Genomic DNA, 15,785 nt, shown 5'->3' on the forward strand with positions numbered 1-15,785 from the left:
TGCGAATACTGTATATGAATGAAGTCATTGAGAGTCTTTTTCTGGGGCAATAGTAGTTCCAGACAGAAGACTATCTAGAAAAACAGGAGGAGGAAAAGAAAAGCTCAAAATAAAGTCCTTTGAGAATCTCCTAAGTATTTTTAGAAAACATTTTTGAATTAACAGGTGGAAGATGTCTCTGAGGTGTCATAAGAAGTTAGACCTGCTAAAGTAACCATCAGGGAAAGGTCTGTGTAAACGGTGTTTCTTCTTTTTTCTCTAAATGGTTTGTTCTAACTGGTTATTACTGGCTTTGTTTTTATTTTCAAAGAAGGAAAATCAATTCTATATTCCTCTAGTGAGAGACTCTGAAAAGAGAAAAGGGCAACTACTTAAGTTCAGTCGTGAGTGTTGAGTGAATGGTACCCTATGTATGGGTGAGAGAAATGCGAATCTCTGTTCTCAATAGGAAAAGCAGAAAGTCTAAAACCTTTTGAGATGTATTGAGGGAAAACAGGAAGATGTTTTGGTTGAGGCTAGGCTGTACTTGAGATAAAAGTAGCAAATAAAAGAAAACAACAGCGGAAGACCACAACGTTATGACAAAAGGGTGTTTCTAGTTGACTAGAGCAGCCAAAAGGGCTAAGTGAAGAGTTTCCTTAGTGTTTTACAACATATAAAATTTCTACTTGTAATTTGAGCAATGAGCGTAAGGAACACTCTGAACAATCAAGAGGATTAGAGATTTCTAAACGTGGCACTGAGAAACTTTCGATAAGAAAATACACAGCCTGGCCTGGGAGCTTTAAGAAGAAAAACCTGTCAGTGCTATGAAGCAGTCGTGTTAAAAGACCTGTTGAAATAAGTGTATTTTACCTCAAGGATCCTGTGCTTTGTCTACTGAACAGAGTTACGGAAACACCTTCTCAAAGGAATTTTTCAGAATAAAATACAATGTATGTGGAAATCTTGTATTTCTGAACTCATTCCTGGTTCTGTTTTCTGCTTTCTTCTCTTAAGGACCCTCTTCATCTTTCTCTGCACAAAGCAAAGTTGACCCTACAGTTTTTCAAGAATCTGATGTGGGATAGTAGACTGTAAATTTATCGTTCATGTAGAAGGTAAGCAAGAACAAGCTTTTTAGGGGGATTCTGTCTGAAAGCAATAGTTACTCAGTCTGGACAGTAATGTTTTCCCTGTTTTCCTTTTTTTTTTTTTTTCTCCCCTAAAGCTTAATATGTTGTGAGAGTCTCTACAACCTTTTTGATGGACTTTCTGTTGCACCATGGCAGTGTTCGATAGAGCATCTCTTTTGCTGTGAATTCCTGTGAATTTCTTCATCTTACTTTGCCATCCCATCTCAATCATGTTTTGGGCATGATATGCAGTATGGACTATACCTTGGTTTAGGTGCTCTGGTACTCCCCAGAGCTTTACAAATGAAAGGAATCCAACAATTGTCTGAAAAATAATTTTACAATGCATAGTGTATAATTTTTATTTGTTAGGGTTACTGTTGACTACAAGGGGCTTCACAAGCATCATTTAATTTTTACAGAAATCATTCTATGTGGTGGTGAAAAATGAAAAATCCCTTGGCTTTTGTTTGAGGGTACCTCATCTTAAACGTCTTTCAAGGGATTTCTTTGTTCAGCCATTCTAAAATTCACTATTTGTTAGAAGAGTTACTGAAGGTTAAATGTGGCGTGAGCATCTGAAGGTTTTAAAAGCAGAGCATCCTGTAGATTAAATAGAGCAATAAAAATTTGCATGATTACTGAATCAATATTATACCATTTCCTGTATACTGAATTCCTTCATTTATGGTGAAAAATACCTGTCTGTTTACTTCTTATCTTCTGTAAATATCACGCCTATTTTTTTTTTACCCCTCCTCTTTCCTCCTCCCTTTGTATCTCCTCCTCTGTGATAGAATCAATTGCATCAGTGGATGTTATATAAAGAAAAGTTTTCAGTGGAGCTCTTATTTCGCCCACCTTAGCCACCATGGGGCTAAGAGTTGCCAGCCTTTTTATGCTCTGGCTGGCTCTTTCCTATGCAAACGAAATAAGAAAAGGTAAGCTCTAGAAATTAAATGGTAGCAGGTTGCCTCTTGGAAAAGAAGGAGAGAAATAAAATACCACTGCCAGAGGTAATAGGAAGCAGTGCATTTAAACAATGCAGTGGAGTTTTAAAGTGCTTTAAATTTCTCAACCTTTCAAATAGTAAGTCTACGTGATGCAGCCAACATAGGAAGATATGGCTTTCTTTATCTACCGCGCTAATCTGTTTTTTGATGTGCTTGGAAAATATTTTCAGTGTTACTTTTCTTTCCATATGTTGAGACTTTTCCCAGGTATGGCAACTACTTGGCAAGAAGCAACAATAGGAGTTAGAGCAATGAAGAAAGATGTCTTCCGTTACTTGGGAGTGACATAAAAACTTTCTTCAAGAGTGAAAGTAGTAGAATTAGACAAAGCTCATTTTGTCATTCAGGACATTAAAAATCCTTCTGTAAAAGCTTTAATTTACTCTGTTTGTTATCAACTTTGTTGGAAGCATTGAAATAGAGTTCTCATACTGAAAACTTTTTGGAGGACTAGGTGATGAATTTTGTGTGATCAGGTTTGGGGAATTGGTCTTGTGTGCTGCATCTTGATTTCAGCAATGGGAGGAAAGCATTATCTTGCATTTTATACCCTAGCTGTGAGCTCTGGGAGAATCTCTGTGTAGCCTTCCTTGTGGGGAGAGAAGCATACCAGCTTGGCTGGATGTATCTGGTATGACTGATACCATCAAAGTACAGTAACTTAGACTCCCCTTGGTAGTTTCGCTTTCTCAAAATAAGCGCTGCAAGAAAATCTTGTGAAGATGAGTGGCATGTGTGCTTTTGGTACCTTGGCAAGCTTCCCGAGTATGCTCAGCTTTTCTGTTCACCCCTAATGTACAGCATCTTGAGATTTATCAGATACTGCATTACTTTGTATTATTTGTTGGCATAGATGGCTGGGAAGGGAACAAATATCACTATCTTCATCTTTATTGCAAAATATTTTTTTTTGGATTTTGCTCCTACCATGGTTATTTTCTCCCATCTTCTGAAGAACTTCTGTTCTGTAGTAATAGAAATCACTACCTCTGTTAGGAAAAGAAGGAATTTGTTAAAAACGCCTTTTGAACAAGTCATTTCATAACACTTAACCTATTTGCCTTCCAGAGTAGGAGTGATACTTCCTATGTTTCCTAACTGTTTCCCTTCTAGTGCATGTTGCATCAAGGAAGAAAACAGCTCTTAGAAATATTTAATATTGCTAAAAATAACAGAATAAATTCCTATGTTTGGCAAAGCAGCTCCATTGTACTGATGCACCAGCTTGTTAGCGGTCAGAGGGTGAAGGTTCCCTACCTCAAGCAGACAAGTCCCTTCACCTCAGTGGAGTGAAGTGAGGATTGTAAGACATACCCAGGTCTCATCAGTATTTGTTAATGTCTTATTTTCCATTAGAGAGTTACATCTCTTCTGCTTTACAGGCAGGCATGTGATCAGGCTTGAGATCTGGAGAATCACTGTGCACATGACTGCAAGTGATTTCTACTGTAAAATGCAACACTTAGCTTTTCTTGATGCTAGCTTGTCCGTTTCAATTTTTTTCATGCCTGTTTCTTTTTCATCACTTAACAGGAAGGACAAGAAATCATGGCCACTCTGTCTGCAGCACTTGGGGAAACAACAATTTCAAAACTTTTGATGGAGACATCTATCAATTCCCTGGCATTTGCGAGTATAATTTTGCTTCTGACTGCCGAGAGTCTTATAAGGAGTTCTCTGTCCACATTCAGCGTGCTCTGAACAGCAATAACCACCCTGAGATCCAGTACATTCTGCTAACGATCAAGGACTTTACGGTGTACCTCAGACCAAAACTGGCTGTGGTGGATGGGAGGATGTAAGTTCCTTTAGTATAATAGTATTTCAGAGAAATGCATATTTCAGATAAAACCAGGGTTGATTCTTTACACAGCTGTCTGTATACAATTAAGGTAACTGCTACAAGCATTTCCACAGGCAAAAAAAAGCCCTTTGATATCCAGCCTAAAAATTGCTCTGGGGAGGGTCTTTAGTATTCATTGGCATTTCTACACTGGCATAAGGGACGATTTAAATGCAAGTCAGGAAGAGGTTTGAGTGAACTGTTCTTCTTCTGGTTGTGCAGCAAACATTGCAGCTCATGAGCCAGATCTTTCACTGGCATAAAATGACATAGATTCATTTGTTTGATGGCATCACTTTGAGTTTACCTTAGCACATGGTGTAGCAAATCCTCAAGAATGAAGATGCATTTCTCCAGGGTATTTTTCTCTTATTTTATGGCAGAAGACAGGTGTTTTTTTCTGATCTTTGTTAATAAGGTCCAATGGCCATTCCTCAAGGGATTATAACAGAGAGTGCAGGTCAAATTTTACACTAATTTTTATGTGGCAATATGTACTTTTTCACATTGAGTTGTAGTATTTTTCCCCTCCTGTAACATGGTTACATGTTACATGCTGAAACAAGTGAAGGAACTCATAGGTTAAGAAATAGTTCTGGAGATGGAAGAAACTGGCTGTTAGTATGTCTTAGCATAATTTTAAAAAAAATTCCTTTCTATTGTCATTGTAGGACTGAGTTTTGTCCAGGATTCAGCTTTTGCTCTAAACTCTGGAAGCCACTGCAATGAAAATCTATTCAAAGACAGAAAATAACATTCAATTTCCCGAGGATCATACCAGAATGCAGAACAAAATGACATGAAGTTATAAAAAATGCATTCTTGCCCCAGACTAAAAAAGCCCTTTATTGTGTACTCAGGTCTTAAAAAGAACTCTATGAAAATCACGTTTAGAAATCCTTTAAACATTGTTTTTCTTAAACCAAGCCTCTTTTTTTCTTAGGTAGTGTTCATAAAACAATAGATCATTTCTGAACAGGTTTTTGCTGCATAGGGGATTTAGTTTTTTGTAGAACTTAATTTCCCATACTGCTCTTTAAATGACATCTGATCCTTTGTCATGTAAAATAGCAGTTCACATTACTGAAGTGAAAACTGTAAAATAGAAAAATATATGGATTTGCCTTTTGGTACCTGATCCACTGATTGATTGAATGTCCTAGTATTAGAAAAAAAGAGAAATATTACATGCTGTGATAGCTGAAAAATGAAAAGCTGCCCAATGTTTTATAATCCCTCTCCAGAAACGTGATCTCTTAAGGTCTCATTGTCCAGGGGATGAACACTGCAGCCAAAAGTAGAAATAATGTCTTCTGAATTCCTGCCTGGTATTTAGATGTGTAAATCATGTGGCCATGTTAAAAATGCCTGAGGTAAATGGTTCGAAAAGATTCAAGAAACAGGAAATTAGGAGACAAAATTCTCCCAGTCAAGACACTAGTTAAGAGGAGATGTACATAGACATACATGAATCCTGATAGGTAACAATTATATTGGCAAATCTGTAGAAAATGAACTGCTTGTTTTGACTGGATTCCAGTTTGTACTACTTCTGTTTGAACAGACTCTAGTTCTTTAGATTTTATAGGATGAGGCTGCTTGCCACAATCCCTTTAGCGCTGAATGAAATTCAGCAGTGTGACTTGTTAAGTAGTGCACTCTAAGACAGACGTAGAAGAACAGAAGAGAGATCTGGTGAATTGATTCTTTACCAGACAAAAGCATCAGCCTTCTGCAAAATATCTTCTGTCACATCAACACGTCTTGCAGTCACCATTAACAAGCTTGGTCCTGTCAACTGAAAACTAATGAACTAACTACTGAATTCCTCTTAAAATGCTCCTTTCTTTCCAAACTTTTGTTGGCAGTCACTGTATCTGCCTGTGCTTTTTGAACTCTGTCTTGAGGAGGAAGATCCTTACAAGGCAACATTCATTCTCTCTGAAATAGTTGTTAGCTCTTTTGGTAAAGAAAAGCTTCCATTTATGTTGTTACCTCTTTCATTGAAGTAAATTATTAGTAAGTGTTTGAATAGCCTCTGTTAATACCACAATGATGAAAGGTTTTCCTTTGATTAAGTTGAAGACATCTGACATTTTGATTTTTTTCTTAAAGAACTTGTACCCTTGAGGAGGCTTTGCCTTTTAAAGTTGCTTTGCCTTTTAAAGGCAGTGAGTTACCACGTCAAGTGTCAGAGAGAGATGATTTTATGCCTCATTAAAACAAGGCATCCTGTGCAGCTAGGATCAAGTAGACAATGACAGGTTTCTCTATTCTTTAGAGTATTTGGCTTATTACAGACATTTGTGTCACCCCTTACGTTTCTGTACTAATGCAAAGTCTCTGCTTTTCTTCCTAGTGTGAAGACACCTTACTACAGCTCTGGTGTGCTCATTGAGAGCAATGACATTTACACCAAGGTTTATGCCAAATTAGGCCTGGTTCTGATATGGAATCAGGAAGACGCACTGATGGTATGTATGATCGAAGTCTTTTTTGTTGGTGTTTCCGGGGTTGAACAGACTACTGTATACTGAACAGAAGTAGAATCTCATGAACTGAACAGACCTAGAGTGTTAGAGTGACTCATCCAACTGACACTTGTGGTGCTTTATTTAAGAAAAAACACATTCCTTTCTCTGCAATGTGGTGGAAGTAGCAGTATGGCATGCAGATGATCTTACTGATCTCAAGAAAAGGGAGAAGGAGCTTTCTGAGAAATAGCTAATGATTTTGCTATAGCACCCCCACATTCCACTTTGAATTTTCCTTCATTTGACTTTTAAAGGACTGCCATCATTGACTTTCCTATTTATAGCAAGACTTAAATTTTATCCCAGTAGGGGAAAAAAAGGAAAGAAAAAAAAATCCTGTGATTTTAAGAATGCTTTTCTTTTTCACCATGGTGGTTACTGCCATTGTTGAAATACAGGAGCTTCAGTCACTTCTTTCTGTTTTCTGTGTCACTTTCTGCATCTAACTGCGTGTTTATTAACTATGTTACACATTCATTTGCAATAGCTACTTCTCTAAGAATTTTGGGTTCACCATCATTTCTGTCATTTAGCAACTTCCCTTTTGAGTAAACATGATTGCTTTGGAATGTCTTCATGCTCCAGATAATTCTTTTCTATTTTTTCTTTTTCATTCCATTACCTAGGTGGAGCTGGACAGCAAATTTAATAACCATACATGTGGTCTCTGTGGGGATTACAATGGAGTTCCAATCTACAATGAGTTTATCAATGGAAGTGAGTCATCCTATCATACTGACAGTTATCATAGAAGACAGACTGATAAGCATTGTGCACAGGAGAGCAAATCTCACTTGAGAGATTTCTGTGATTACCCCAGAGTAAATATTATGTTCCAGTGATGCATTCCTCGTCTAAGGCTTTTTTATTCCAGATGAATCATCTTGTTCTTTTCTCTACTGGACTTCTCATTACCACTTTATGTTTTTAGGCACTCTTAGACACAGTAGACACAATTCAAAGCAAAGACCTGTGTCTGACAAGCATATTTGATACCATAGTAACTGTTTTCCTTGATCAGCAGGAATGAGACGCTTTTGTTGTCAATTTTTGGGACTCAGCAAGTCCTCTTTGTAATTTTTTCTCACAGTTGCAAGCTACAATTCAATTACATATGGGAATTTACAGAAGATCAGCAAACCCAATGCCAAATGCGAAGATCCTGATGAAACTCAGCCTCTTCCAAGCTGTAATGAGCACGTGAGTATTCCTAGTGATGAACTTCACTTGCATGGGTGCATGGAGACATCCTTGTGCTATGGGGAGTTAGTGTGTAAGAAGCTGGGAAGACTTTGTCCATTCCAGGGCAAATAGATTATTCTTTCTTTCTTGAACAACTGTTGCTGTTCAGAACACAACGCTTTTTATGACAAGACAGGAAGTGACTAGAAGCTCAGGTGCTTACGAATCTGTTAAATACTATTACTCTTCCTCCTCAGCGCGATGAGTGTGAGAGGTTGCTGACTTCCTCTGCATTTGCTGATTGTTGGTTACGTCTCAATTTGGAAACGTACATCCAAGCCTGCATGCAGGACAAGTGTTCATGTAATAGAAATGAGGACTCCTTCTGCCTCTGCAGCACCATCTCTGAGTATTCTCGTCAGTGTTCACATGCAGGTGGCCATCCAGGAGAATGGAGGACACAGTACTTTTGCCGTAAGCAGCTATATAAATTTTGCAAAGAAATAAACGTTTCATGGATGTAGCCGTGTGAAAAATTTAAATTCATTCCTTCTTTCCAAAACTATAGGCATATATTATAGATTTCATATCAGTAGTGCAATAAACTACATACTCTGTTCTTCTTGTTTTCTTCTGTTACCCTTATTATTAAGAAATCTTTTTCAGCAAGTAGAAATTCTGTTCCCAGTAAAAAACTGTGAGGTCTGATGCTACAGATGAGATGTCTGGGATAATTTGATCTATTCAAGAACAAAAGAAGAAAACAGAAAAAGCAGGGAAAGCAGTTCAGAAACAGATGATTTCCCAGATGGAGTCTGGCTTGTCACACCACTGACTTGAGGGGAGTAGGGGATATGATCTATGGTTTCTGAGGAAGGATGGACTTTACACTCAGATAACTGGTGGTGTCTTTCTCACCCTTTCAGCCAAGACCTGTCCTCATACCATGATCTACAAAGAAAGCAGCTCACCCTGCATGGATACTTGCTCACACTTGGAAATCAGCAGCCTTTGTGAGGAACACTACATGGATGGTTGTTTCTGCCCTGAAGGCAAGTGTTATTCTAATTATTCTATATGGAGCAAAACCAAGAGATCTGGCAAAGGAGGTCATAGCTAAAATATTAAATGTAGTCAAAGTACATCTTAAAAATTAGTACTGCTGCTCATTATTTCCCCTCCTAGAAGAACATAATTACAAGGTTTTTAAAAAAGGAGGTCATAATTGATTAATTAATCAATGACTTCATAGTTAAATCATTGGTAATAAATCTGCTTTTTAGTTCTCAACTAATGGACTTCTGCTAATATAGATAAAATCATGCTTTTTAGATTGAACACTTCTGAGACAATGGACATCATTTGCCCAGAGAGTGATAATGAGGGACAGTCAGTGACATTCTCAGACTTACTGTCAAACTTAGGAAAAAAAATTACGGTGATAGTCTACAGAGTATGTCAGAAAGACTGAAAATCTGAACACATAAAATTCTGAGATTGTTCTTCTATAAATATATTAAAATTTTAATCTGTGAATAGTTATATAAATGGTAGCCTTAGATTTTCAAAGATGGTTAAAAGTGTTTTCCATGTGTTTTATACTACAAAAAGTAAAAACCTTATTCTTCACAGTTTTGATAATCTCAGTCTCTGCTTTCCGTGTCATGTTGATAGCATGCTTCCTCTGAGAGCTTCTGCTCTGTGGAAACTGCTTCTTTCAGAAAGAACTGGAATAGTTTTCTCTTCTGCTTTACAGGAACTGTGTATGATGATATTACTGAAAAAGGCTGCATACCTGCTAGCCAGTGCCACTGCAAGCTCCATGGAGAGGAATATTCACCTGGAGAAAGCATCACCAACGAATGTGAAGAATGGTAAGGATCATGGTTGTTTATACACCTCTCTTTGAGTGGTTGTAAATGGATATATGTTTTTCAATCTTAGTCATAGGACACTTCCTGAAAACATTCTGAACTTAATGTTTATGTTGCATGTCTATACAGCCAGTTTTCTGAAAAGTTTTCTTGTATCTACAGCATATGGCAGAGGGGAAATCTTAAGGAAATGGTCAAAGATAGAGTTTTAAAACACCTGGGGATATCTTGCTGTTCACTAGGTATACAGATGCTTTCAGTGCTCTCAGCTCTGCTAATATCTACAAGCATTTTTTTATTATTTGTCTGTTTATAGCACCTGCAATTCAGGCAGATGGACATGTAAAGATTTACCCTGTCCAGGCACATGTTCAGTGGAAGGAGGTTCCCATATTACCACCTTTGATGGGAAGAAATACACCTTCCATGGAGACTGTTACTATGTGTTGGCAAAGGTACTTGTGTAGTGTAGGGCTTTTCTCTTTTCTCTTTTCAAGTAAATACAAGTGTCTGTGCACTGATATGTATCAGCTGTGAATTGTGATTTTATTCCATTTTTATGGGATGAGGGAAGCAGAAATGTTAAAAGCTGTACTGGAAAATTCAAGGTGGGTTGTAATAGCCCTAGGAGGGAGTTGGGGACTTACTGCCGTGGGTGGTTAACTTAGTCAGATAGTAGACTACGTATGCTGTCATTATCCGGTGGACTCCTTCATGTATAAGGAATCAAAGGATCACTCTGGCTGCATGGATAGGTAGACTGCAAAAATTGGCAGTTCTTAGGATTAGAAGCTCCCAGCCAGATCTGTAATGGTTGTTTGTGTCCGAGTGTCAAAGTCAGCTAGGGAAAGGAGGTAGGCAGCTATTTTATTCATCTGTTCCTACAATAGCTGGTGCCTGTTCTTCTAGAGAATGACGAAGATCTTGTTGAACTAGAAACCATGCCACTGAATTTGTTTGAAAGACAGTTCAGCTTTCAGAGCCAGTGCTGAAATGGTGGTCTTAATAGCTAAGTTCTATAGTAATTGTTATTCTAACTGATCACTTTAGTCTTTGTTTTGGAAATCATCTTGTGAGAATTTTGATTGGACTAATGGACATTTATTTCCCTGTAATTGTAGGGTACTGTAAATGACAGTCATGCTCTCCTGGCAGAGCTGTCTCCCTGTGGCTCCACAGACAGGCAGACCTGTTTGAAGACTGTTGTGCTGTTAGTAGATCACAAAAAAAATGTAAGTACTCTGTGGGTTCTGCTAGATACGTTGAAAATTAGCATATTTCCCTTACTGAGGAGCAATAACTAGTTCTTCTGGAGTTGCTATTGTGGATAGCTAGGGCACCTCAGACAGGCTGAAAAACAACTCAGGCTTCTGCCTTGAGAACTCAAAACAGACCTAAGCTGAACAAAAGATGAGATTCAAATAAGCTGGTATTTTCCTCTCTTCCGTTCTCTGCTCTCTGCTGTATGATTATTCTTGCTGTATTCCAGGCTGGCTGGAAGTAAGAGTACGATTTTTCTTTCCCTAACAGTATTTTACTTTATTCAGATACAATTTTATAGGTCTGAGTCTTTTTCAGAAAACATCCCATCTTTGAATGTTGATACAATCCAACCTTCTTAAATATTTATATTTTCATTCACTTTAGTATTCTGTTTGGTTATGGCAATATCTAGACTACATTGATACATAATTTTCCATACATGTACACATAATTTTCCTCCTGTGATTCTGGTCTTCCGTGTCCTTGCCACATAACTAGAACAAAACCAAACCAAATGAGAAACTCATCATTTTATGGTTCTGTATGTACAGACTAGCATTTTATGAGGAAGTTTTACAAACTGCTTTCTTACCATGCCAGAATCATACTAAACCATTACACTGAAGCTGTTGGCACATGCTTTTATAGGGAATAGGAAATTGCTATAGAGCCTGAAGGCCCAATATTTTCTTTTATTTGCTGAAGCCCAAGATTTGCATTCCATTACTGCTATACACTGTTGTAGGCAGGGGTAAGTGAAACACTGAATAGCAAGATGAAACCTTAATTGTATCCTACAGGTCTGCTGCCACTTCAATTTTCAGACAGATTCTTCCTTTCAAAGATTTTAAGTTCCAGTCAAAATCTAAATGTGTAAAATGTCTCCTTTTTTTTTTTTTTTTTTTTTTTTTATTAGTTCCCTTTCCTTTCAGTAACTGGAACCTCATTGATTCTATTTGCTATGATACAGGTGGTGGTTTTCAGATCAGATGGCAGTGTGTTACTGAATGAGATGACAGTGAATGTGCCTCATGTGTCAGGTAAGTGACATAGCCTTGTGTATTGTGTCACACACCTGACTTCTCATGTCGGGGTGTATTTTTTCAGAGGCAAAAGTGGAACAGAGGCATATGAAATTTGTTCAGACTTTGGAACAACTTGGGGATGAATGTGATTTCATAGTCGTCACTGAGAATTGCATGGGCAGACCTACTCTGTGTACAGCAGAGGACTGAAAAAAATAGCCCCTTCACTTATTTCATACATCTTGAATATACTGTGGCATGTAGCTTGGGAAAGAGAAATTGTCATGGCTTACATTTAAAGCAGGTTACTTAACCTGCCTATAAAGAGGGGTATTTAGCACTTCCCAAGTCTGACTACATGATGTGGGCGTGTCCTGGCTCTCAGTCATGATGAGGCTCAGGCATGTTGACCCCACCCCACTTCTTCCCGATGTTGTTTTTTTTTTTCCTGTGGTTAGAAAGCCCGGCAGAAGGTAACTGCTGTATTTTTTGGTCAACCAGGGCAGAAAGAAAGATGTGCTGTGTAGCACCCTCTCATCTTCCAGAGACGTCAGCATGTTTTCATATAATCAATGGATTTAGACAGACACTGAGGCTGACTCAGATCACCTAATTTAGGAGACTGCCTTCTGGTGGAAGGTCACATCAGACAACAGCTGTGAGCTCTGGCAGTAACTTCGAAAGGAATGTAGAACTACTTTTTATCACTCCTTTCTAGACATGTTCAGGCAGCACACTGACACAGTACGTGTTGTTCGTTTACCAGCTTATCTGCAGGTGGCAAGTTACTTGCAAGAAAGTAATTCTTTATCTGAAAGGACAGGTATTCATCACAAGATATGTTCACGAATGCTTGCACAAAAACAATTACAGTGTGTAGCTGAAAGTTTAGAGAAATTAAAGTGTTTTAGACAATAAAATAAACTGTCTAATAAATTGATTAAATAGATACATAGAGCATATAATAATAGATTTGCTATAAGAAGTTGGTCAGCCAGTAGATGTTTTTTTTGAAGTTTAGCAAAGCTTTTGGTACTGTCTTTCAGAATATTCTTCCGGACAGAATGTCCAGCACACAGCTAGACAAGTCCATGATACGTTGGGTGAACAACTAGCTGACGGGTCATGCTCAAAGAGTTCTAGTAAATGAGGTTACATCAGGCTGGCAGCCAGTCACCAGTGAGGCTTCCCAGGGCTCAATTTTAGGGGCAGCACTCTTGAATGTTTTTATAAATGATCTGGATGCAGGATTTGAATGTACACTAAGTTAGTTTGATGATACTAAATTAGGAGGAACTGTGGACTACCTTAAGAGCAGAGAGATCTGGATAGACTAGAGGGGTGGGCAGTCGCCAACTATACAAAATTTAAGAAGAGCAATTCCGGATTCTGCACCTGGGATGGATTAATCCTGGTTATATGTACAAAGTGGGGGATGAGAGGTTGGAGAACGGCCCCACAGAACGAGATCTGGGGGTCTGTGTTGATGGCAAGTTGAATGTGAGTCAGCAGTGTGCCCTGGCAGCCAAAAAGGCCAACCATGCCCTGGAGTGCATCAAGCACAGCATAGCTCGCTGGCTGAGCAAGGCGATTGTCCCACTCTACACCGCACTGGTGCAGCCCCACCTTGAGTACTGCAGGTGGGGTCTCCTCAATATAAGAAGGACACCAAACTATTAGAGTGTGTCCAGAGGAGAGTGACCAAGATGGCGAAAGGTCTCAAGGACCAGACTTCTGAGGAGCAGCTGAGGTCACTTGGTTTGTTCAGCTTAGAGAAGAGAAGGGCGAAGGGTGCCCTCATGGCAGTCCTCAGCTTCCTCAAGGGGGGCAGCAGAGGGGGAGGTGCTCATCTCCTCTCTCTGGTGACCAGCAATAGGACACAAGGAAATGGAATGAAACTGTGTCAGGGGCAGTTCAGTTTGGACATCAGGAAAAGGTTCTTCACTGAGAGGGTGTTTGGTTGCTGGAACCAGCTCCCCAGGGGAGCAGTCAGGGCACCAAGCCTGTCGGAGTTCAAGGAGCATCTGGATGATGCTCTTAGTCATATGGTTTGCTTTTAGGTAGTCCTGCGAGGATAGGGAGTTGGACTCAATCATCCTTACGGGTCTCTTCAGCTCAAGATATTCTGTGATTCTATGATCCTAGTTAGGAAGCCCTCTTCCTCCACTATGCTTATTTTGTATGTCTGTTCTGCTGATTTTCCTATAATGGCTTGATTACCTTATGTATAAGCATCTAACATTTTATTAGTAGTAATTTAAGTATGTATCGTCTTGTAGAGACATGCTTACTACTTATTGTATGCAACAGTGCTGGGATAATACTTTCTCAGAAAATCTCTTGCTCTTCAGCTTGCTCAGCTTGCTCAGCATTAATGAGTTAGCATTGAAGCTGTATTGCAGAAAATCTGAATTTGATTCTGATCCCAGGGATGAGTCGTCATAGGAAATCAACTTGTTAAGTTAGTGGGGACCAGCATTGTATCTAGTTGGCCAGCAACTTTTAGAGGAAAAGAATGATTCATTTGACCCTGATCTTAGAGTTTTCATGGCAGGTGATACCTTAGAATCTAGTAAGAAGTGTTTATTTCAGCAGCCTCTATGTGTGTTTACTGCACAGTTCATGTTTTGTTTTTCAGCCAGCTTCTCGGTATTCAAACCATCTTCCTACTACCTTGTTGTACAAACTTCTTTTGGGCTTCAGCTGCAGATCCAGTTGTTTCCAGTCATGCAGCTGTTTGCGACTGTGGATCAATCAGTTCAAGGAAAACTTCAAGGCAAGTGTCCATTCAAATGGGAAGCAAAGCTATGCTGTTCCACAGCTGAAGAGTCATGTATTCTTCACATGAGTGATAATTCATGTTACTTATTGATTGAAGAGGAGGAAACAAAAAGCAGAAACCAAAACATTGGAAGAGAATTGACTCAAGCAAACTAGAAATGCATTTTTATTATTTCATTTTCATATTGAAGTGACCGATCACTCTGGTGCCAGTAACAAATGTTTCTTAGAATATTCCTTACTTATGTATTCAGTTTAATTTTTAACTATCCACAAAACCAGACTTTCGGTGCACTTTGTGGCTTCAGTATCAACAGAAAACATAAAAAAAACCCAAACAGGTTAGGATGATGGTCTCCTGAGACAGAGATCTCTTCATGGAGACTATTCATCCCAAGAGGTTAAAGATTTAAAATAAGGCTCCTAAATCTTCAGTACTTATAGCATACATTAATATTGAGGTGGAAAAATTAGCTTTATGAATTTCTGTTTCTAATGTCAGTTGCCCCTTTCCCTTTGACCTTTTAGAATGAGAGTGAGTAATAATTAGGTAAGATTTTTGCCTTCTTTTTCAATAGGTCTTTGTGGAAACTTTAATGGAATGGAAGGTGATGACTTTAAAACAACCAGTGGGCTGGTAGAAGCTACAGGGTCTGCCTTTGCTAACACATGGAAAGCTCAATCCACCTGTACAGACCAGGCAGAAAAGCTGGAAGACCCCTGCAGTCTCAGCATTGAAAGTGGTAAGCACACTAATAAGTCAGATGGTTGGCTTCTGCTAGGATGAGCAGTGTTTGCTGTGTATTACTGCAACAGGCTTGTGAGAGTTCTAGTGCGGCACTGAAGTTTCTTTAGAGGACTGACAAATTAATAATTAATTTCTGCTAGTATGTATACAGATGAGCACTGATTTCACATCAAATTGAAGTGATAGTTTAGGGAGTGATTGTAGAAAAATCCTGAGCTGGAAGATAGGGAAACAAGGTCATTAATTATATTTTCTGCAAAGGCAGCTCGTATTTCCCAGTTTTATTTATCCCTATGTTTAACTGAGCTTTATGGTCGCCAAATGGAAAGGGCTGTCACAATGCCATGTAGACAAGTTGCAGCAGTACGATATGATTTTTGATTTTATGATTGCATGTCTGCTGCTAG

The 15,785-nt window shown here is 38.7% G+C and overlaps 1 protein-coding gene across 1 annotated transcript in view; it reads left to right on the forward strand.

Moving 5' to 3' along the window:
* The first annotated feature begins 1,986 nt into the window (after positions 1 to 1,986).
* The window catches only part of MUC2 (mucin 2, oligomeric mucus/gel-forming), a 53,460-nt gene continuing 39,661 nt past the window's right edge, over positions 1,987 to 15,785 (forward strand). Inside the window, exons 1-13 of the mRNA XM_086472002.1 lie at positions 1,987 to 2,056; positions 3,662 to 3,926; positions 6,331 to 6,445; positions 7,132 to 7,222; positions 7,596 to 7,705; positions 7,945 to 8,161; positions 8,614 to 8,739; positions 9,444 to 9,561; positions 9,878 to 10,016; positions 10,683 to 10,793; positions 11,795 to 11,864; positions 14,488 to 14,625; positions 15,209 to 15,373. Of these exons, the coding sequence (XP_086328128.1) occupies positions 1,987 to 2,056; positions 3,662 to 3,926; positions 6,331 to 6,445; positions 7,132 to 7,222; positions 7,596 to 7,705; positions 7,945 to 8,161; positions 8,614 to 8,739; positions 9,444 to 9,561; positions 9,878 to 10,016; positions 10,683 to 10,793; positions 11,795 to 11,864; positions 14,488 to 14,625; positions 15,209 to 15,373 (1,735 nt within the window). The remainder of the gene's footprint in view (positions 2,057 to 3,661; positions 3,927 to 6,330; positions 6,446 to 7,131; positions 7,223 to 7,595; positions 7,706 to 7,944; positions 8,162 to 8,613; positions 8,740 to 9,443; positions 9,562 to 9,877; positions 10,017 to 10,682; positions 10,794 to 11,794; positions 11,865 to 14,487; positions 14,626 to 15,208; positions 15,374 to 15,785) is intronic.

Source organism: Leptosomus discolor, chromosome 12, assembly GCF_034619465.1.
Source record: "Leptosomus discolor isolate bLepDis1 chromosome 12, bLepDis1.hap2, whole genome shotgun sequence".
NCBI classification, from domain to species: domain Eukaryota; kingdom Metazoa; phylum Chordata; class Aves; order Leptosomiformes; family Leptosomidae; genus Leptosomus; species Leptosomus discolor.